At 51.3% G+C, this 23508-nt stretch overlaps 1 protein-coding gene across 2 annotated transcripts; it reads right to left on the reverse strand.

The window, feature by feature from the left end:
• Positions 932-22595, reverse strand: NPC1L1 (NPC1 like intracellular cholesterol transporter 1). Of its 2 annotated transcripts, XM_018047027.1 has the most exons (19): positions 22542-22595; positions 20043-21574; positions 17444-17544; positions 16864-17036; positions 16493-16621; positions 15898-16080; positions 14681-14795; positions 14440-14567; positions 13841-13978; positions 13462-13551; positions 7230-7420; positions 6944-7068; positions 6226-6352; positions 5998-6053; positions 4924-5074; positions 4519-4750; positions 4262-4375; positions 4022-4184; positions 932-1819 (listed from the first exon to the last, which is right to left on the reverse strand). In XM_018047027.1, the coding sequence occupies exons 1-19, from the start codon at positions 22593-22595 to the stop codon at positions 1620-1622; spliced, it is 4002 nt and encodes a 1333-aa protein (XP_017902516.1). In that variant the 3' UTR covers positions 932-1619. The 2 variants fall into 2 exon arrangements, with proteins under 2 accessions (XP_017902516.1, XP_017902515.1); XM_018047026.1 differs by lacking the exon at positions 13462-13551 and having other exon boundaries at positions 7230-7372.

Consider the following 23508-nt stretch of genomic DNA (forward strand, 5'->3'; position numbering starts at 1 on the left):
AGGAGCCTAAGTAGACATAACAACTGAGTGTTGTGGAGTGTCCTGAACAGGATCCTGGCTCAGAAAAAGGACCCTGGGTAAAATTATGGAAGTCTAAACAAAATACGGATTTTTGGTTAGTAGTAATTATCAGTACTAGTTCATTCACAGTACACTGACAAGTGTATCACGCTAATGTGTTACTCGAGTTAATTTTGGAGGGTGGGCGGGGAGCATACAGGAACTCTCTGTATTATCTTTGTAATTTTTCTGTAAAACTATTCTATAATAAAAAAGTTTTCTTTTCAAAAAGTGTTTTTTAAAAAGGGATAACAATCTATAACCCCACTCCCCTCCCTCCCAGAAACAAGTGGAGCGTTGTGTTGGTATTGGTGCAGGGAAAGAGGCACCCTGTTCCCCTGCTGGTGGAGGTATGAATAGGGCAGATGCCCCAGGCACTAGTCTGTATCCATTCAGTGGTACAGCGATGGTAGCTCCCCACACATAGACAGGAGACGTGTAAACACCTGCTCATCACACAGGTCCATGGTTCCATACCTGAAATCCCTTACGGGAGCTGAATTTCAGAATTTAGGACATTTTTTTAGAAAGGTAACTTGATGCTTACAGTACATTAGATATTAGACCTCATCAGGATCTGGAGTAGCAACATGAAATCAAACTTGTTAATGTGCTAAAATATATGACTATTCACATCAAGTTGGTTGAAGAGTGTAGGTATCCTACTTATGAAAAAAAAAAAAAAAAAAGACAGAATTGTGTCTGACTTTGCAACCCCATGGACTATAGCCCTCCAGGCTCCTCTGTCCATGGAATTCTCCAGGCAGGAATACTGGAATGGGTTGCCATTTCCCTCTCCAGGGGATCTTCCCATCCCAAGGATAGAACCTGAATCTCCTGCATTGCAGGCAAATTCTTTACCATCTGAGCCACCAGGGAAGCCTGTTTATAAAGAGTATAAATAGATACATGGTGTCTGATCAGTCTTTGCTACGAAATGAGTTTGTCCAAAACTTACAAAAGAAAAAGACAAACGCACTAGGTTTTCAGAGTTCTGGGGGTTCTGAAATTCCACATAAGTGACTGTGGACTTATAGCAGAAAAATAATTGAGGGCAATCTGATTGCCCATTAGCAAGGGAATGGATAAAAAACATCCTGTTCATTCATACAATGGAAAGCTGTCTCAGTTAAAATGATTGGACTACATCTCCATGTATCGACATGAATAAATTGAAAAAATGTATGCCGCATAAAAAAAAAAAAAAGCCTCATTCCAAAAGGATAAGTCACGTATGGTATCAATTAGGAAAATTATAAATGTGAACGAGTAAGTTGTTCACATATATGGAACTAAAGTTTTAAAACTTGCATGAGGAGGACACATGTTAAATTCAAGAGATGGACCAGGTCACACCCAAGCCATCACGTGCCACCTACATCACAATCGGTGTCCTTATGGATGAGATCTGGTGGCCAGAGGGTGACTGATGGTGGGCAGTCTTGTGGAGACAGCCTCTCTCAAGACCTGGGGGAAGGATAGGTCAAAGAACCCCCAGGAGGAGCCTTCATGGCCCCTCAGGTCATGGCCGATGAGCTTGGACAGGGGCTCTGGCCCCATCAGAACTTCTGCCTGTTCTCTGATGGAGAGCTATCGAGGCCTCCTGCACTCTTGGCAGGATGTTCAAAGCTGTAGTTGATGTAGACACCGTCATGAGTGCTTGTCGGGGCAGGGTGCTTTGAGCAAGAGGTCTCCTTGGTCGCAGCTGCCTCCTCCTCCTGCTTCTGCTGCTGCACCAGAGCTGGGTTGACATCAGGCCCTGCAGAGCAACAGACACAGAGCAACACAGTCAGGGAGGCGACATGCTGGGTGCAGGATGCAGGCGTGTGTTGGAGCCTCAAATGGAAGTTCCAGAGAGGGAGAGCTAAGTCCTGAGCCCCAACCTCCCATCACTGCCTTTCACCCCAGCCCTCACTTCACCATACCCCCCAAAAGCTGGTAACCGTCAATTGCCACCCATGCCCACCCTCTGGTCCCCCCTGCCTTGCAGTGCAGGTCCCTGCCATCCAGGGGTCTAGCAGGGGAAGCCCCAAGCCACCCATGGCCAGTGACTCCCTCCCCCTCCTCTCTTCCTTGGACACGCTGTGCAAGCATTCCTTGCTGAGAGAAGCCATTCCTCACTGTCATCAGGCTCAGGTCAGAGAGGGGACCTGGATCCCTGTGCCTGCCACTCGCCTCTCTGTCAGGATCCCAGCCACTCTGCAGGGGGCGGGCCACTCAGAATCTCCAAGGGGTGGCCATGACCTGTGGGACCTGTGGCTCCCCAGCCAGGTAGCCTCTGGGGAGGTCCCCACCAACCACACTCTCCTCTTCCAAAGGGGGTCAGGAAGTTTCTACAAGACTGGGGTGCCATGCGTAGGGGTGCCGGTGCTGTGCGGCCTCCAAATACACTGCATGTGACCAGCTCTATTACTGGGGTGGAGGGGTCTCGGGTTCCTCATCTGTGAAATGGGGATGAAAACATTACCTACCTCCAGGGATGATAAGAGGATTAATATATATTTATTAGCACACAAACACACTCTTCTATTAATATAAATGTTCCATCTAAAATTACCATTATTATTATTCCTGGTGTCAGGGAACAGTGCAAAATTGAACTCTCAGCTTGCCTGCCCTATGGGGGAATGCTTCATCCAGGGGTCCCATTTAAATCTCTGTGGAGGGATGGGGTGTGTAAACAACTGTGCTCAGAAGGGACTTTTCTAGTGGTCCACTGGTTGGGAGTCAGCCTGCTCATGCTGGGGACACAGGTTTGACCCTGGTCTAGGAACTAAGATCCCACATGTCTCGGGGTAACTAAGCTCATGCAGCACAACCACTGAAGCCCATGTGCTCTAGAGCCTGTGCTCCGCAACAAGAGAAGACCACGCACCACAACTAGAGAGTAACCCCTGCTCGCTGCACCCAGAGAAAGCCCACAGCGACAAAGACCCAGAGCAGCCAATAAATAGACAATTCTTTAAAAAAGAATAACTGTGCTCTACAGTAAGCTCTGGGAGTTGGTGATGGACAGGGAAGCCTGGCATGCTGCAGACCATGGGGTCGCAAAGCATCAGACGTGACTGAGCAACTAAACTGATCTGAACTGAATGCTCTACAGTGAGGAAACAGAAATGTACATGTTGCTAGTAGGAGTTTAAATGGTAAAACTTCTTGGAGGGTGTTATCAGTTGGAATGAACAATCAGTATTCATGGACTGAACTTCCTCTAGGATATATTGGAGAATGAGGTCAAAGATTCAGCCACAAAGGATAGTCATCGCAGCACTGGCAATAACATGCAAAGTCAGAAATAGTCTAGCTCTAGTTCAGTCACCCAGGAGTGTCCAACTCTTTGCGACCCCATGGATTGCAGCACGCCAGGCTTCCCTGTCCGTCACCAACTCCCAGAGCTCACTCAAAGTCATGTCCATCAAGTCGGTGATGCCAAAAAACAGTCTAATGTCCAGCAACAGGGAGCTGACTAAATGAACTGTGGCCAATCCATACAAAAGGATATGTTTTTCAACTGCAAGTTGTCACCCATGAATGAGTCATGAAATCAATTTCTCAGATAACATCGGAATTTTTTAAAAAATCAATGATAGAATAGAACAGAAAATACCTGAAGCTTCTTAGGCAGTTTTACTTTGAGAAAGGCCTGTTCTACTCTGCATGTCCATGTCCATACCTGTACATATCACCTCTCAATGTGAAAATCTATTTTTTGCTCAAGGTCATGATCAAAAGTTCAAAGGCATGCAGCAGAGAACCATATGGCCACTGAATGTGTTTGAAATGCACATCCGACCCAAAAAAGATGTTTTCATACGCTAAATGAAAAACTGTAGCTTCCAAACCAGGAGGAACTGTGTGCCCACAATTTGGGGTGGGACCTGTCCCAGGTGAGGGGGCGCTGTGAGTGTTCCTGGCATTTTGCCTGTGGCTTGGAGTCTTGTGGGAGGGCCCTGGCACTCACCCAGGTAGCTGAGGATGACGGGCAGGAAGACCAGGCCGTGCAGCAGGCCCAGCAGGGTGATGAGGAGGTTGAGACGGAAGAAGAAGATCTGGATGAGCTGCGCCTTGGCCAGGCCCAGGACAAGGATGCCAGGCAGGTTGGTCATGGCCACTCCTGCAAACACCTGGGGGTCACAAGCAGGTGTCAGACTGGGCACGGGGCGGCTGGCCAAGGACCACACAAGGCAGCCCATCTACTCACCGCACTGCCCATGGAGATGGTGGCCTCCTTAGCCCTCTCCAGCCGGGTAGGTTTGGTGCTGATGGCAAAGGAGCGGGTGATGTGGGACACAAACTCCACAGAGATGCCCACCGCCTGAGGGAAGAAAGGGGGCTTCAGCCACCCAAGGGCAGGGGCAGGGGTCTCCACCCAGGCCAGCAGGCAGCACCTAGACTCTAGAAAGAACTGGGAGCCTCGTTTCCCACACTAGAGCCCTGACACTCTGGCCGGCAGGTTACCGTGACCAGGTTGATGAGGGACACGGCATTGTAGCTGATGTCCCAGAGCGTCATGAAGCCCACAGTGTCCACCAGGATCATGATGATGGAGAAGAGGTTGAGGAGGCCGGAGCGGACGTCCATGCCCAGCAGGAAGCAGCAGACGACAAAGGTGGGCACCAGGCAGATGGTGAGCATAAAGAGCCCCTCGGGGACTATGGTCAGGTACTGCTCATAGAACACGTTGGTGACCCTGTGGGGCGCAGAGCACGGTCACTGCTCTGCAGCTTCCCGTACCCACTTTAGGATGAACACTGGGCCCAGGTGCAGCTGAAGCCTCCATGCTGGAGCCCACCCCCATCTCGTGGCCACCCTCACCAACCCAGCACCCTCACCCGCACCCGCCTCTGGAGCACATGCACTCACGAGTAAGGGAAGACCTCAAAATCTGGATCGGTGCCTGGCACCTTCCGCAGGTCGGCGGTGATGTTGGCTGCCAGTGCCCGAGTTGCCCGCAGAGCCTCCGTGAAATCCTGCGAGTTCTTCAGCAGCTTGTTGTAGGCCATGAACCGCGAGGCTGTGAAAGCCAGAGCCTCAGAACCCCCAAAAGGCAGTGCCCAGATGAGTTCAGGGCTCTGCTGCCGCCATTTGGGAACTCTTAATACATGTTGAGCAAAGGTCCCTGCATTTCGGTTTCCCCCCAGCCCTGCAAGCTCTGTAGCTGGTCCTACCACTGTGCCAGACTCAAGTTCTGGCCCTGCCTCTGATGGATGGAACTTAAAGAGTTCTCCTGAGGGACTTCACTGGTGGTCCAGTGGCTAAGACTCCAGGCTCCCAATGCAGGGGGCCTGGGTTTGATTCCTAATTGGGGAACTAGATCCCACATGCCACAACTAAGAGCTCGCATGCCATAACTAAGACCCAATGCAGCCAAATAAATAAATACGTTTTTTAAAGAAAGAGAGAGATCTCCTGGATGAACCCAAACACTGCTCTGTATGGTTTCAAAACATGCACTGGATTCTTAACATTAATTTCATTATTTTTCCAATGCATGTTTTCCGGTAAGAAAGGACCAGAAAGGGAGACAAAAAATACAACAGTTGACTTGACAGAGCTGTGGTTTGGGGGACCCCCCTGGGTAAGTAGAATAGTCATTCATTGAACCAGCTGCCCACTGCCCACATCTGGGTGTGACTTGCGCCGGAGAAAAGAGGAAGTAGGTGGCTCCCAAGTGCAGCATCAGCCACTGAGAATTCCATAAATTTCATTCTGACTATGAATTTAGGGAATGGGGAGATGGAAACAGGCAGACACGGGGTGGAGTCCAAGGACGTGGAACTGGGTGACATGACTTCTGAGGACAGGACCAGGGCAGTTAGAAGCCCCCAGGAAGGAAGAAGGAGGGAAGGTTCAAGATGGAGACTCTGTCTCCTGGGACTCGTGGGGCCCCCAGGGCAGCTGACTCTGGTCTTCCCCTCCAGTCAAGGGCAGGCTTACCTAAAATCTGGCCATCTGAGCTCATATTCACTGAGGTGGCGTATGCTGCCAGGCCACTGCAGGAGGAGGACCAGGACAGGTTAGCCAAGGATCTGTCCCTTCTGTGCGCTTGGCCTATGGCCACCCGCAGAGGCCCCGCACCGCCTCCTCCCCGCTGTGACCCTGCCGTGGGCACCCACACAGCTGTCCTCCTCAGTGCCCCGCCCCCAACCACCACCCACCGCCTACCCTTTGGGACATTTGATGTTGGGCTCGTCACTCAGAAACCAGGGAAGGTATTTGTGGAACTGCTCCACTGATGGCCGGGCAGAGCCCGCTGTGGGGCTCACACAGGTCTTCAAGCAGGCCAGGGAGTCTACAAAGAGAGTGGGGGGTTCTAGGCAGCAGCACCCTCCAAGGCCAGGCAGACGATGCCCTGCCCCACCTTGTGCTCCTTTGCCATCAGGATCCCCATGCATGCCCACTGTTGTAACAAGCGCGGTTACTCTGGAGGGATATGTGTTTGCCTCTACATATGGGAGGAGTGCCCCTCTCATATATGGAAACTGCTGATGCCTTCAAGCAGGGGAGGGAGCAAAGTTCGAGGCAGAGAGACAGCCTCCACGGGGACTCCCCACGCCACCTACAAGTGCAGCTGCTGAGGCAGGGTCATGCAGCACCCTTAGCTCTCTCTCCACTCCCATGGCACTTGAGCAGCAGCCTGCTTAGTGGGTATGGGCACAGCTCAGTGGGGCCAGGAGGGTGCGATTGCCTGGCAATCCAGCTGGACATCTACATACATAGGTGTAGCACCCCAACCTGTGCTCCTAGGCAGGGCCCCCGCCCCAAACTGACGCTGGAGGAGGGCAGGAAAGGTTAAGAGATCTTCCACTGGTCCTGTCCTCTCTCTAGTCTCAATTTCCCCAAGCTGTGGTGGACCCTGAACTCCCGGAGGCCCCATACTCACTGACAGTCGAGGGGCAGAACTCATCTTTATTGGGACCATAGATATAAAGGCGGCAGCAGGAAGATGAAGTCAGCCAGTCAATGAAGTCGTCCACCCAGGAGGAGGCAGGGATGGCCAGGTAAGACCTGAATGTCAGGAAATGTCAGGGGACAGGACCGGATAGGCAGGCTGTGGTGGGTCCTTCCTACAGTCCAGCCTCCATGCTGGCTCCCCTCAGGCGCATGGCAGCAAGTGGGCAGCAGGGCAGGAGGGAGAGAGACACACAGAGGTGGGCTGGGACACTCACACATCAGGGAAGTCGGTGGCGTACTGGATCTTCTGGGTTAAGGAGAAGTTGTTGCAGCCTGCACTGGAGCAGATAGCGTTCATTCCTTCCTCACTGGAGAAGTTGTAGCCCCCAGTGGTGACAAAATAGACCGGGGCCCCCACCTCAAAGTAGCGGTTCATAAAGAGGAAATAGTCGATCAGGTATGAGTCCTGCAATGGAAGACAGTCAGTGAACCCATGGCCAAATGCACCTCCAGCATACGCTCAAGAGATACACACACAGTGATATACACAGAGGTACAGGCTCACAGAGTCATGTGTACAGTTCCACTACAGAGGCACATGGTCATAAGTATACCCACAGAGGCACACACACACTCCTAGGTACACCTATCTAGGTATAATCGCAGGAACCTACACAGAACACACTCAACGGAGGTACAAGCACAGGGCATCACATACCCCCCCCCCCGCATGAACATGCTCTCCGACACACATGTACTAACACATACAAACACATACACGTAATTTTACCCCTTCCTATATCATGCCCTGTTTGGCACAGCCACAGTCTAGCAAGTTAGCCTATGACCACAGCCCACATGGATGCACACATATAAACACCCTTGTGCACACCCTCAAGGCTGTATGCCAGGCATCTTCATGGCTCATTCCCTTCTCCTGCAACATAAAACTTCAAAGTGACATCAGGAATGATGGTGGAGTAGGAAGTACCAGGATTCTGCCTCCCCATCTAGACAACAACTGCACTGGCAGAATCTGCCTGATGTAACTATTTTGGTGCTCTGGGGTCTATTGAGGGCTTCAAGTTTCCAGAGAAAGGCCTGGATGGTAGATTGTGGTTAATCTGATCTACTTCAGCTCTTAGTATGGTACTAGCTAGGCATCGTTTATCCTCCCAGACCTGTGGCAGGCAGCCATGAATGCATTCCAGGAACAGTCTGCACACAGCTTGCATACCCATCTCTTAAATATCAAGGATCTGTGTTCTCATCATTCATTGCTGCTTCTAATCTCAGTAGAGCAGAAACCAAGTCAGGTGCCATTAGAACCTTCACCTCAAACTGAAGTGACTGCCAAGATACTTAAAGATTATCTTTACTTGTCCAAGATATTAAAGGGCAAGTGCTAAATTTGTCTTCCGCCTTCATATTTCCCTTTTTCTTCTTTTGAGAACCAGACGTTTAAGAAACATGCTACTCAAAAGCAACCACAAATACAAGGAAAAGTAGATAGTCACTGCACATGCCCAGGGAAAAGCGGAGACTCAGAAAAGATCTGTAAAGACTTTACATCTCAAGCTGATCTCCAGGACAGAGACATCCGCAACAATTAACTTTTTAAAATAAATGAATAAATAAGCAAATTCTGGGGAAGGGAGAGAATCTGATTTCTGGAGTTATTTCGGACTCAAATGTCCATATTTCAAAAATAACAACAAAATCATAAAGCATGCAATGACTCAGAAAGATATGGCCCATACCTGGGGACAAAAATTAATCAACACTATCCTTGAGAAAGACCAGACAATGGATATACTAGATAGAGACTTTAAAACGACTATTTAGAGATGCTCAAAGAGCCAAAATAACATTGTTTTCTGGACACAGTCAAGAAAACAATGTACGAACAAAACAGAGGGACTTCCCTGGTGATCTTGTGGTTAAGAATCTGCCTTCCAATGCAGGGGACACAGGTTCAGTCCTTGGTCAGGGAACTAAGATTCCGCATGCCTTGGGGCAACTAAACCTGTGCACCACAATGAAGACCTAGCACAGCCAAAGCACACTCAACGCACACACACAATGGAATGATCAATAAAGAGAAAATATAAAACAGAACCAAGAAGAAGTTCTGGAGCTGAAATGTACAATAAATAAAGAAATAACTAGAGGGATTCAAAGACATATTTGAGCAGTCAGAAGAAGAATGGCCATACATGAAGACAGGACAATTGAAATTATCAAATGAAGAACAGAAAGAAAAAAGAATAAGGAAAATGAACAGAGACTAAGGGATTGCGCAGCATCATCAAGCAGAACAACACACACATCATAAGAATCCCAGAAAGAAAAGAGAAAGAGGAAAAGAGATTATCTGAAGAAACAATGGCCAACATTTCATAAACTTGATAACAGATATGAGTATAAAAATCCATAGAACTTTAGCAAACTCTTGGTAGGAAAACTCAAAGAGACCCAGAACCAAGGCACATTACAATTCAAGTGTTGAACGATAAAGACAAAAAGAGAATTCTGAAAGCAACGAGAAAGAAGAGGCTTATTATATATAAAGATTATAAGCATAGTTCCTATCAGAAAACTTGGAGGCCAGAAGGCAGTGGATTTGTATATTTAAAGAACTTAAGTGCAAAAAAACTCTCAACCAGGAGTCCTATTTTTGGCAAAACTGTCCTTCAAAAATGAGGGAAAAAATTAAAGCATTCCCATATGAATAACTACAGAAGTCTGTTGTCACAAGACCTGTCCTGCAAGAGGCTTCAAGTTGAAGTGAAATGATGCTAAAGTATACCTCAAAGTCATGTAATGAAATAAAGATCACCAGTAAAAGTAAATACATGGGAAATTATAAAAGCTAGTTTTATTACAACTTTGGTTTGTAATTCCATTTTTTTATTTCTACATATCTTAAGAGATTAACACATTAAAAAGTATTATTCTATGTTTTTGAATACACAGTGTATAAAGATGTGATTTTATGATGGCAATAACTGAAAGGAAATGGAAAGGAGCAATATAGGAATAGATTTTTTGTATGCAATCCATGTTAACCTAGGATAAATTCAACACATTGTAAGATATTTAATGTAATTTCCCTGGTAACCACAAAGGAAATAGCCATATAACATACCCAAAAGGAAACGAAAAAAGAATTTAAACATTTCACTATCAACTAAACACAAAAGAAGATGGCAATGCAGGAAATGAGAAACAAAAAAGCTATAAAGTACACAGAAAACAAATAGCACAATAACAATTCTCTCCTCATCAGTAATTGTTTTACATGTAAATAGACTACTCTCTCTAATAAGAAGTCAGAAGTTGACAGAATGGGTTAGAGAAATAGGATCCAACAATATGATGTTTATTAGAGTCAGCTGAGATCCAGAGACACCCACAGGTTGAAAGTGAAAGTATAGAAAAAGATGTTCCATGCAAATAGTACACAGTTTGCAAAGATATTCCACGCAATAGTAGGCTATCCCACTGCCAGGTAAAATAGGCTTTAAATCAAAAAAGTTTACAAAGGACAAAGAAGAACATTATATATTATTAAAAGATTCAGTACAGCAAAGGTAAGTGTATATAAACAGTTCCACATCTAATGAATGACCATCAAAATCTATGAAGCGAAACTTGGCAGAACTGAAGGGAGAAATAGGAAGTTCTACAATGAGCTCAATACTCCACTGTCGGTAACGCATAGGACACCCAGACAGAAGACAAGTAAGGAAATGGAGGACTTGAACCACACTAAACCAACTAAATCTAGCAAGCTTATACAGAAACTCTGCCCAACAACAACAAAATGCGTATTCCTCTCAAATACACATGGAACATTCGGCAAGATAAACTAGGTATTTGGCCACATATTTAATCTCAGTATTTAAAAAGATAGATGTCATATTATGTATATACCCTGACCATGACTGCATGATTAGAAATCATTAACAGAAGGAGAATTGAAAAATTCACAAAGTCTTAGAAATTATACACCCCAGCAATGATTTATCTTGACTATGACACCAAAAGCACAGTTAACAACAACAACAAAAATAGACAAATTAGACTTCATGAAGATTAAAAACTTAAGTACATCAAAAGATACTACCAGTAGAGTAAAAAAAAAGCAACCAACAGAAATGAAGAAAATATTTACAAATCACATATTTGATATCTTATATTAATTAATCAGATATTAATCCCACATATCTGATAAGGGATTAATTATCCAAGATATCTAAAGAACTCTTTAAACTTAGCAACAGTAAAATCCAGCCCAATTCAAAAATAGACATTTCTCCAAACGAAATATACAAATGGCCAATAAGTAAATGCTTAACATCACTAATTATTAGGGAAACATAAATCAAAACCACAATGAGATACCATCTCATATCTATTATGATGGCTGTTGTCAAAAAACAAACAAACAAAACCCAGAAAATAAGGGTTGGTGAAGACATGGAGAAATTGGAACCCTGTGCACTGTTGGTAGGAATGTAAAATGATACAGCTATATAGAAATCAGTATGAAGGTTCCTCAAAAAATTAAAAATAGAATTGCCATATGATTTAACAATTCCACTTCTGGGTATATACCCAAAATAATTGAAAGCAGGGTTTCAAAGAGATATTTGTAAACCCATGTGCATAGCAGCATTATTTCACAATAGCCAAAACATGGAAGCAACCCATATCAACAGAAAAATGGTTAAGCAAAATGTGATATATATGCATTCATACATACAGGAATATCATTCAGCCTTAAAAGGGAAGGAATTCTGATACATGTTACAACATGACCAAACCTTGAGGACATCATGCTAAATGAAATAAGCCCATCACAAAAGGACAAATGTATGATTCCACATGTGTAAGGGACCTGGAATAGACAAATGCAGAGACACAAAGGAGAATGGGGCGGGGGGTGCACCAGGGACTGGGGGAGGAGGAATGGGGAGTTAGCATTTAATAGGGACAGAGTCCCAGCTTTGCAGGATGAAAGAGCTATGGAGATAGGTGGTGGTGAGGATTATACAACGTCCTTAATGCCACTTAAAAAATGGTTAAAATGGCAAATTTTATGTTATATTTTACCAAAAAAAAAATTGAAAGAAATACACTTTGTATAGTCATAAGAAACAAATCTCCCCCAAAGAAAAATAAACAAAGAGCATAAACAAAACCTCAGCTGGGAGACTTCCCTAGTGGTCCAGTGGCTGACTCTCCACTCCCAGTACATGAGGCCTGGGTTTGATCACTGGTCAGGGAACTAGATCCCACATGCCACAACTAAAGATTTCACATGCCATGACTAAAGGTTCCAAGCGCCCCAACTAAGAGCCAACACAACCAAAAAAAAAAAAAAAAAAAAATCCCTCAGCTGGTCTTACAGCCCAGTACCGCCTTCCTTCTCACTGGTCTGGCCTACCAGGCCACTGATACCCATTCTGGGGTCACTGGGGACCCTCTTCTCTTCAGCCGTGTGAGCAGTCCCCAGGGCCACCATGAGTGGCAGAGTCATTCTGGACCCTTGCTGGCTTTGCAGCCTCTTCTTGCTCCCTATGGTGGCTCGAAGGTGCCGTCCTGCCTGTCTGCTCTGCTCCCACCTCATCTTGCTTCCAAGACCAGCACCACCAGCAGATGACTATCAGGCCACTGGATCCAAGATTCCTGCCCATGCCCAGACCCCCATCGCCACCTCTACAGTGGCCCTGGATGTCCAAGCCATCATGATGCTCTCTCTCCCCTAGAGCCCAGGTATGCAGACTTGCTTCCCCCAGCCACCAGCCCACCTCTGGTTGCATGTCCAGACAAACCTCAGGTCCCTGGCCTCTTCGATGTATGATTCCTGTCAACCTCATATGCTTGCTGGTCCTGGTCAGCACATTTCCCCACCCCCTCACCTGCAGTGCCTCCAGCTCTCGGCCTTACTGCCTCTCCCCCCCACACCTACAGTCATCCCTGCACACAGTAAATGAGCCTTGGTGTGCCCCAACCTCCCATGGGTCAGTGCTGTGACCCTTGCCTCCTTCCTCTGCAAATCCCACTCATGCTCAGACACCCCTCAAGCCTCTCCTCCATCCAGAACCCTCAAGACCATCGAGGTCTTTTCTTCCCCAGGGCCCCCAACCCTCCCTGTCTCTCCGAGGACAGTCCAGGGACATTTGCTGCTGCAGAAGCCAGGCCTGAGGACACAGAGTGCCTGGCACTAGGCAGGCATTCACTGAGGTGTCGGTCATTCTGCCTGGACGGTCGGCTCCCATGGCCAGTCCCTCGGCTGCCTGGTCGTCTCCCTCTGGTGGCCTGGGGTTGGAGCAGAATTCAGGCACTTTCCATGCAGAATGTGGCTTCTCTTCCCAACTCCACATGATGTATGGTCCCCCACCCCTACCACACCCCTGGTTCAGGCCAACCCATCCACTCTGCGCTGCTGATTGCCCTCACAGCCTTGAGGACTGAGGAGAGGGGAGGGAGGGCACCTACCTTGGGCAGAGCCAGCTGCTGGTCCAGCCCCACATTAACGTAGCACATGAAATAGAGACTTGCTCCGAACAGGGCCAGGAACAGCAGCACCTGGGAAAGGAAGTGTCGCGTGAAAGCCTCCCGCCCAGTGACGGGTCAGCAGCTTCCCAGTCTGGGTCTGGACGGGGTCTTGTAGGAAACATTCTGGAGTTGGGCCAACTTGAATCTCAGCAACCCCTCCCTGCCCCGGCTTCAGCCCCTGGACCTGGGCAAGCTCCAGACCCCTCCAATGACCACGGGCAAGGATCAAGGCTAAGCAGACCCTCCCACCCCAGACACTGCCAGGCCCCCCCAACCCTGGGTGGCATGAGGTCCCCCTACTGCCCTCTCGCCCGCTCACCACGACCACGCGGGTGAGCCAGTGCAGCAGGAATGGGACGTAGAACGTGCGGAAGAATCGGAGCAGGAGCCCCTCATCCTGGCTCGGCGGGGGCAGCTTCCGGGCTGTCTTGCAACAGCAGATGTCCATCCGGGAGGCCTAGAAGGAGGAAGGCACTCAAGACGACCCCAAAACAGACCCTGGGGACCACTTCCGTCCCGTGGAGTGGGAGAGTCACCTTCCTCGGGGGGACTGTGCCAGCACCGCATGGCAGGGACGTGCCAGTGTGCTCTTTTCTTCATCTTCTTTTTCTGCCTTGATAAAATACCTTTGAACTTTGTACCATCACTGAAACAAGAGCTCCCTCCCTGTCAGTCTCTCACTTATATTTTATTTCACGACCTCAGGTACTTTTAGCAGGTTTGATCATATTCCCTCAAATGACCAAAACAAAGTTAATTTTCCATGGGACATCAGGGACTTGGTGGCCTAAACATTCCAGCACACTGTTCCCACTCTCAGTCCCCATGCTCTGAGCCTTCTGTGCAAAGTGAAGCCACTCCATCCCCGGCCAAGATGGGGACCAAGGGTGAGTCCCTGGGCCTTGCCTCCACCCTTACCTCTTGCCTCCTGCTGTCAAGGGAGAGCAAGGCCACGAAGGCTGACATCTGTAGCAGGAAGTCAAGAAGCACTGCAAAGCCGGAGGTCAGGGCAAAGGTCCGTACAGCTGGCATGGGGGTCAGGGCTCCTGGGGGATGGGGAGGGGGGTCAAGAGTGAATCTCAGGGCCTGGCACCTGCTCAGGTGGGAAAGCCTTCATGAACTCCTCAGTGCCTGGTGGGGAGGGGTTGCTCAGGCTCACCTAAGAAGAAGCAGATGGCCTCAGAGAGGCTGCAGAGAAGCATGCTGGGGGCCACTCTGCCCAGGGCTCGGCCGATGTGGGCCTCCCGTTCTTCCCCAGGCCTCCGAGGCAGCCTCTGCGTGAGGACGGCAGGGACAGGGTCAAGATCTGACCAAGGGCTCTGTCCCTCAGAGGCCAGCTGGGGGCTGCCACATGCCCTCACTCCCCAAGGCATGGGCATTGCCTGGAGATGCAGCCAGGCCCAAGGAACTGCCCCCACCTTCCCCAGTGGGGACAGTGGGGCGGTGACACTCCATCCTGCCACATCTTCCGCTTCTCAGGGTCTGGCCCAGAGAAACGCATGGTGTATTTTCAGATGTCCATAGCATCCTTCCTCTGACTCATCACTGGAACCCTAAATGTTCACTAACAAGAGAGGCTAAAGACTACTTGTCTTTCCGTGGAATGCTACCCAGCACTGAAAAGACAGAGGCGGCTCTGTGTAGAACAGAGATGAACAAACATGACTCCATATTGGACCTCTAACCTTTGTGCTCTGTTGCCTGTGCTTGGTCTTACTGTCTCTGGATCTTTTGTAAAAGGACGTTGCCCAGAGCCTGGAATATACATGACAGCCCGTTGCCAAGGCTCTGACCTTTAAAGGTATAACACTTTTCCATTCATATAGAGATTAAAAGGTTGCAGAACAGAATCTAACATTTGCCATGTTGGAGGGGTTTGGGACCTACTTTGACAGCTGCAAGAACAAAAGATTCTGGCACCAAAAGGTTTGCAACACCCAGCCACACCACTTCCCCTTTTAGTATAAAAGAAGTCTAAATTCTAACTCAGGTGAGGTGGTTCTTTGGGACACTAGTCCACCATCTTCTCAGTCTGCTGACTTCAGATAAAGTCACTTTTCACTATTCCTTTCCCCAGCATCTCATCTCTCGATTTATTGACTGCCATGCAGTAAGCAGTATGAGCTTGGGCTCAGTAACATATGTGCTGTGTGACACTCTTGGCAGACAATGTGGGGCTAACTGAGAGCAAGTTCAGGAGACGTGAGGTATGAATGCATTTATGTGAAAGATAAACACAGAGCCCTGTTTTCTACAGGAATTGTGCACATGGACATCGGTGCTTAGGAAGAGGCTGAAATAAACCCAGCAAACCCATGGGGCCATGCCTGGGTGAGTAGGGGCAGCTGAGGGTGTGCAGAACTCCTGTCCCCTTACCTGGTACTCAAGAACAAAGATGAAGATGTTGTCGGCCCCCACGGCAAGCACCAGGAAGGGCACCACTTGAAGTATCACCAGTGAGGAAGGGACACCCAGGTAGGAGAAGAAGCCCATGGAGGCCAAGACTGCTCCCAGCACCACGGCCACCCCGCCCAGGCCCAGAGTGGCCTTGGAGTCCACCTGCAATGGGACCAGGCTCAGCCTCCTGGCTGCGGGGCTGCCCAATGTGCCCCCAACCCCAGTTAGAGGAGAGCTGCATGCTCTGAGCTTCTGCACTTTGTCCACTCTGCAGTGCCGTCCTCCTAAGAGCAGGCCCTGTGAGCCTGACCACTTCTTCCTCGAGCATGCGTTGTAAGACAATGTAAATACCTACTTTGCATTTGCACAACTCGAGGGAGGGTTGTCATGAGCAGAGTGAAAACTCGCATGGCCTTTCGAAATAGAACACTTCAAGAAGCATCACCCCTTGGAGGAGCCACCCTGGGTATGTCCACTTTGCTGTTTTGAAGTGCTCTAGAAAGTAGGTTGGGGAGGTTCTAGGCACCCTGATGGTGGGCCAGCTCACCCTCATAGCTCCCCTCTCACTTCTCACCGGTACCCGACGCCAGCTGGAGTAGCTGCCCAGGGCCAGGGAGATGTACAGGAAGATGACAAGGTAGCTAACAGCAAAGATGGGCAGGTCCTCGGCCGTGGTGCTGTTGATCTCATCCTCCAGGGAACGCTGTGGACACACACCCGACCAGACCCACTGACCCAAGAGCTCGGCCAGAGGGCACCGTGTATGTGAGTCCGTGTGAGCTCTGACATGGCTGCAAGAACAGCTGTAGCATCACCCCATCCTCCTGGGCAGGCACCCGGCAGCTCAGGGTCACTCGGGAGGGGTGAGGGCACGATGGGGATACAGGACCCCACCAAAACCACCTGAACTGTCTGCCCCAGAGCCAGGGACCCTGCAGCCCCTACCTCCGCCATGAATGTGACCTGGAACACACCAGCCGTCCGACGCTGAAAGGCTCGCATCTCCTCCAAGAAGGCTCCCTCCCAGAGCTTAGCCTGGGCCAGCTTGGGGTCCCCAGGAGGGTAATTGTTGAGGGAGAAGGTCATGATCAGGGCCTCTGCCTCAGAATAGTCCTTTCCTGGAAGGAGAAATGCTCGGCTACCTCCACCCACACCTCTGCTTTCCTCCCCCTACTCCAGCCTCACCCCTGCTTCCCCTCCCCCAACTGCAGCCACACTCCTGCCTCTCCTCCCCCACCCTCCTCACCCAAGTCATTGTGTAATTCTACATCCTACTTCCCTCTCTCAGTCAAAGGCAAAACCTGTGGTTCCAGGCACAGAACCAGAGAACCTGAGCAGGGTTGGCGGAAGATGCAGTAAGTGACAGAAAAACGATGCAGGATGGGCAGGTCTGCCGTCCCCATGAGCCCTCCACCGACCCGGCCACTCCCAGGCAGCGGGACGTCCCCATGGCCACCCCCATCCTTCCCCATGACTCCTGCCCCATATGTCCACTCACTGGCCTCCTGGGGAGGTCGGAGCTTACCTTTGTAGCCCCCCACGGCGAGGAAGGGGAAGACGGGTGCCCCATAGTCAGCCATGCAGCTCAGGGCCAGGGCTGTGCCATCTTTGTAGGTGAGGGGGGCACTGTTGGGAGAGGAAAGGACCTTTCCTGACCCCACTCCAACCACCGTGGTCCCTGTGCCTCACCCCAGACGCCCAGCACCATCACCTGACCCCTGATCAGAACATTTCTTGTTCCAATCCAGACTGAACTGGAGCTCCCTGAGCAGGACCTCTAGTTCTCTCTCCCTTCACACCAGCCTCATGCTCCTGGCTCCACCATCATCTCCTTCCAGATCGGCAGGGGGCTGAGCATCACACACACTCCCCTGGAGTGACGGCTGGATTCTGGTACAAGCCCCTCCCTGAGTCCTAAGCACCAACAGAGACACACAGGCCTCACACTGCCCTCAGCGGTCTCCTCCCACCAGCCCAGAACCCTCCAGGCCCTGAGGTGGGAACTCCTTCTTTCCTCATTCAATGTTCCAGCCCTGTAACTGTGGTCAGGTCTCCATGCCCTCCACTGAATCCTTTCTGTAAATAGGTCACAGGTGCCTGGACAAAGCACTCATTTTGAGTGCGTCTGTGAGTCACCAGCTGGCAGGGAGTGCCGGTTGCTGTGTGACCTTGAGCAGTTGACTATACCCCTTTAAGCCTCAGTTTCCCTGTCTCTGAAATGGGGATAATCAGGCCACCCAAGAGTTGTGAGCATCCAAAATCAAAATAAAGGCAACTCAAGGACTGGAATGGATGAGATGGTTGGACAGCATCATCAACTCAATGGACATAAGTTTGAGCAACTCTGGGAGATATTGAAGGACAGGAAAGCCTGGCGTGCTGCAGTCCATCAGGTCTCAAAGAGTCAGACACAACTGAGCGACTGAACAGCAACAAAGGACTGGAAACCCGGAGCCAGAGCTTCTTCTCCTGACCTGCCAGTTCCGAGGGCCAGCCCTGGGGCTGAGGCACAGACTCTGGGAAGCAGCCCACACTTGGTTCGCCTGACAGGTGGGAGCCCTGACTCTAATCCAGAGGTATTCAGGGTGACCCAGGGCCTCAGGAGCCTTAGAGACCCTTTCAAGGTCTACAAAGTCAAAACTATTTCCATAATAACACTAAGATGCCATTCTGTTCTCACCCTTCTTTGATCTCAGGTCTGTGGCCTACAGACAGTTCACTGACATGACTTTAGTTTCATATTGCAGCTAACATTTAGGAAAGCATCACTTGCTGAGTTTGATGAAGTAGTAAAGAAAACCCACAATTCTCTGTAAAGGCTTTGACAACACACTTCCCTCCTCTGGCTACATGGATGGGTGTGCGGCCAAGCATTCTCGCTGTGCTTCAACCAACAGGCCAAATGCAGAACCAGATGCCAGAATCCAGCATCTTCTGCTAAGCCAGACCCCAAAGAGATTTGCAAAGATGTAAAACAATGTTACTGTGATCACTCCTGATATTTTCAGTACAGAAAATACGATCATTTTCATAAAAATATGTTATGGGACTTCCTGGTGGTCCAGTGGTTGAGAGTATGCCTATTGGTGTGAGGCACGCGGGTTCGATCCCTGGTCCATGAGGATCCAACATGCTGTAGAATGGCTGGGCCCATGCGTGCACCACAACTAATGAGCCCATGAACCACAACTACTGAAGCCTGTGTGCCTTTGACCCTGTGCTCCACAAGACAAACCACTGCAATGAGAAGCTTCAGCACCACAACAAAGAGCCTGTGTGCCGCAACAAGGACCCAGCACAGAAAACAAAAAATTAATAATTTCCTTTAAAAATATAAATAAATAAAAAATGTTATTTGTGTCAGCATATAATGGGCCTATTATAGCTATTGTTGCAGAATTAATTAACTATTTTGTCATTTCTCAGTTTTACTTTCTCATGTGGTAAATGTCAGTGACTATAACCTCTACCCATACCCCAGCTCTCTGGGGTGCTTGGTCTTTGGTCAAGAGTGAAGGGACCCTGAGACCAAGCATTTGAAGACCTCTGCCCACTCCAACCCCAGGGGGCCTCAGTGCTGCTAGCCAGCCTGCTCCTTTCCAGGCTTGGTAGCTCTCAAACCTCCACTCTTGGTCCCGAGACCCATAAGCTTCACTGGCTTCCTGCTTGCACCACGGCCAAGTGGACGCAGCTGGGGACCAAGCCCCAAACAGCTTGAAGGGGTGTGGCTGCTACCTGCACAGGGCACCTGGCCTAGGCCCAGGCCCCTGCCCAGGCCTGGGGCACCTCATGGGCTGCCCATGGCCCTGCTGGCCTGCACCCAGGCCGAGCATGGCCTTCAGATTGCTCTGTGACCCTTAAACCAAGAACGTGCAAGGACGAGTCCAGCTATGTCAGGAGTGCTACAGAAAGACCGCGTGGAGGCCAGGACGGTCAAGTGTGAATCAGCTATGGCGAGCATGCACTCCACTGAGGATGGGGAGCCCAAGAAGGAAGTTGGAGAGACACGGCACATCACCCCATGTGACCGAGACGCAGAGCACCTCAACCATACAAGATGTGTACCCAGCCTGGGCCCCAGGAGGCCCACGCTGACCCCAGAACCTGGTCCCAAGAGGACTCACTTGGCGCAGTAGAGGAAGTGGTCCCTCCAGTCCACCTGGGCGGTCTGCCCTGACAGCGTCTGGTTGGCTGTGAGCAGCAGCTGAGTGCGGTTGTTCTGGAAGTACTGCAGAAGGCTGTTGACGCAGCAGTCAGACAGACTGGCGTTATGTGGGTTGAGGGGGGCGTAGCAGGTGTCCCGCAGGGAGACGTTCCGCTGCTCCTCTGGCGACCACACCTGCAGATGCCGCAGCCTCTCCTGCAATTCCAGCACCTCCAACAGCAGATCCAAGGACAGGATCCCGCTGAAGTTCTTGGGCCCCAGCAACAGGGAGTCATACCTATAGCTGGGCCGTTGAGGTGCCGTCATGAACACCTGGCTAGTTCGGAAGAAGGGGCCGAAATACTTGTCGTGAAATGCCTTCTCACGTCGGGCTAGGCTGTTGGGGGCTGACCACAGCTCCACGGGGTCCGTGGTCAGTTCTATAAAAGCCAGGCCCCCTGCCATGGCCACGACCACAACCACAGATACCGCCAGGATGGTCAGTGGCCACGAGGCCACCCAAGTGCCCCAGCACTGGAAGCAGCGGCTGAGGAGGGTGTGGGTGGAGAGGCTAAGCCTGTGGGCCAGGCTGATGCTTTCCTTGGGTTTGGGCGTCTTGCGCTTGCCCCTGCACCACTCGGCCAGGCGGGATCGCAGGAGGAAGGCCGTGAGCAAGACAAAGAGAGAGCAGAGGATGATAATGAGGACCAGGCTCCCTTCCATCCGGCCCAGGCGGAAGGTGGGGTCCAGGGCCCGGGGCTGGGCAATCACGGGGCAGGAGGCGGCACAGTCCTGGCAGGAACAGGCCGCTGCACCATCCCCCTGGGACTGGTTGCAGGGCACGACCTCATCATTTAGAGGCTGTATCACGCTCCCCTCAGCCTGGCTAGGCTCCCACAGGTGGAAGGTGATGTCCAGGGGTGCCAGGCCATTGCTCGTGTCCCCCTGGAAATTGAGCCAGCGCTGGGCGTTGCAGAGGGCAGAGCCATAGACGCCACACATGGAGCCCACGGCCAGTGTGGCAGCTGCGGGGATGCGCACACGGCTGCAGGAGTCGTAGGTCTTCTCGGCGAAGCTGCGCTGGTAGAAGGCCTCGTAGGCCACCACGGCCTGGGCCTGGCTGTCCCCCTGTGTGACCACTCGGCTCACATTTATGAAGAGGCTCTGGTTGGGGCTGCAGGTGTTGTGGCAATGCAGGCTCACGAAGTTGTCAGAGCAGGCGGGACAGCGGGTGAGGAGGGCCTTGGTGACCCGCAGGCTCATGTCCAGGGCCACCAGCTGCTTGGAGGAGCAGCAGGCGTAGGTGGTGTTGGCACCAGTGTAGAGACGGGGACAGATGCTTTGTAGGAGAGCCAGGTGGTCACCTGTGATGTGGCGAGCAGGCGAGTTATCCAGGCAGGACACATTGGACAGCGAAGCCAGGCTTCCGGACAGCTCCGGGTTCTTCCCGCACTCATCGTAGAAGGCGCAGTAGCCAGGCTGGTGTATGGGTGTGTACACCTCACTCTGGGCCTGTGGAACAAGGTGGTGTCACCACGGGCCCCAGTGCTGGCCAGGTCCTCTGGGTAGCTGATGGGGCAGTGGGCAGCCAGGGAGGGTGTGGGGAATGATGCCAAACAGGGCAGATGAGGGGTGGACATCGGGCAGTTCCAGGATGCCAGGGGATCCAGGGGAGCACTGGAGGAGATGGGGTGCCCAAGTAGCACATGGGACTCTCGGCGGTGTCTAAGGATGGTGAGCAGATGGGTGAAGGCCAGGTTGATCCTGAGTGACAGGGTCATTGAAGAGAGAGGTGACCTGACATATCTGGGAGAGAACAGGGTCACCCAGGAGACCCCTGGACCCCTGTGTGGTCCTCCTGAGAAACAGTGGCCCCTGGACAAGGTGAGGGGCTGACTCCCAGGGGCCACGTGAATGCGGGCCCTGTGTGCCTCGGGCATCTTTGCCATAGCAGTCAGCCACCACCATGCCCTAACTGCGGACCACACCCAGAGGCCGGGGCCCCTCTTGGAGATTCTGAGTAGAGCTTCCCCTGCCGTCACCTGCCAGGGGCTGAAAACCTTCACCCACCTCCTGAGACGTGGAAACGAGCAGGAAACTTGAGAGGTAAGAACCTCGGACCTCCTCCCTGGATGCCAAATCCTCTGTGGGTGATTCTCCCCTTGAATCCACCTCATCAGCACCCCAGGACTGGATCTTCCTTTAACCTACCACCAGCCACCTTAAGCCAGGACACCCACAGTGGACCAGGGATGGGAAGAACTTGGTCACACCCAAACCAGCGATCCCATTCCCCATGCTTGTGTCCATCTGAGCCCATGATCTGGAGACTTGAGCAGCCCAAGAACCCCGACCTGCACCCCTTCTCTGGGGAGCCTGGCATCCCTCATCTATGTAGAAATTGCCCCCAACTGCAGATCCCTGGCCCTCTCTCACAGTTGCCAAGCAGCCCTTGCCCGGAGTGGACACAAGGACTCACCGAGTGCAGGAGCAGGGCCCAGAGCAACCAGCCCTTCAGGCTAGTCTCCACCATCCTGGCACTGGGCAGGGGTCAGAGGGTAAGTGAGGCCAGGGCTTGGGGACAGCCAAGGGCCGGCTCCTGACAATGCCAGAGCCCACTTCAGCCGTACATATACTGAAACTGGGGACGGACTACGGGGCAGCTTCCTTACCAGGGACAGTATCACCTGACTGGGTTGGGGACCAATGGGGCTGAGCCCTGTGCCTCCCAGGGCTGTCCGCTAGTTAATGATCGATGGGTCACTTGTCCCTCCCACCTTTAGTCCCACCCTCGCAGATGAGCCTCTCAGGGTCTCCCCTTTACCCACTTCCCAAAGTGACCAAAGCCGGAGGGCTGGGCCAGCCAGCAACCTGCCGAGAGTTTCCCACACAGCCTCGGCTGCAGGAGCTACCAGGCCCAGGAGAAGAGGGAGACTCAGGTGGGTCTGGACACCCGCCCTCCGAAACTCTACCCCCCCTACCTGCCACCCCCAGATCCCAAGCCTCCGACCCCTACTCTCCCCAGTGCCCTCTTGGGTCCAGGCCAGCTCTGGCTGGGGCACACCCTTGCACTGTCATCCTTAGCAACTGTTGTTAATTAATATTAACAATCCGATAACAGAGGGGGCAGTGGGGAGTGGAGTGACGCAGGGACAATAGTCTCCTCCTGCGGGTAGAGGGGACGGCCCAGCTCGCTGGCGTCTGACGGCACACAGAGACCCCTGGGCTGAGAGCCACAGCTTCGCTCTTCAGCCCTGGCCTCCTCCCTTATGTCCCTTGCCTGGGTCTGTCCCCACCCACCGTGGAGGGGGCTGAGTGTTGCTGGGAGACCCAGGCGAGCAGCCCCACCCACAATGGGCCCAGGTACTCTGCACTCACCCCTGCTCCGTCCAGATAGGGATCTCTGAAGCCTTCCTTGGGCTCACTATCACCGGAATGGGCCAGAC

The sequence above is a fragment of the Capra hircus genome, chromosome 4 (genome assembly GCF_001704415.2).
Source record: "Capra hircus breed San Clemente chromosome 4, ASM170441v1, whole genome shotgun sequence".
NCBI classification, from domain to species: Eukaryota; Metazoa; Chordata; class Mammalia; order Artiodactyla; family Bovidae; genus Capra; species Capra hircus.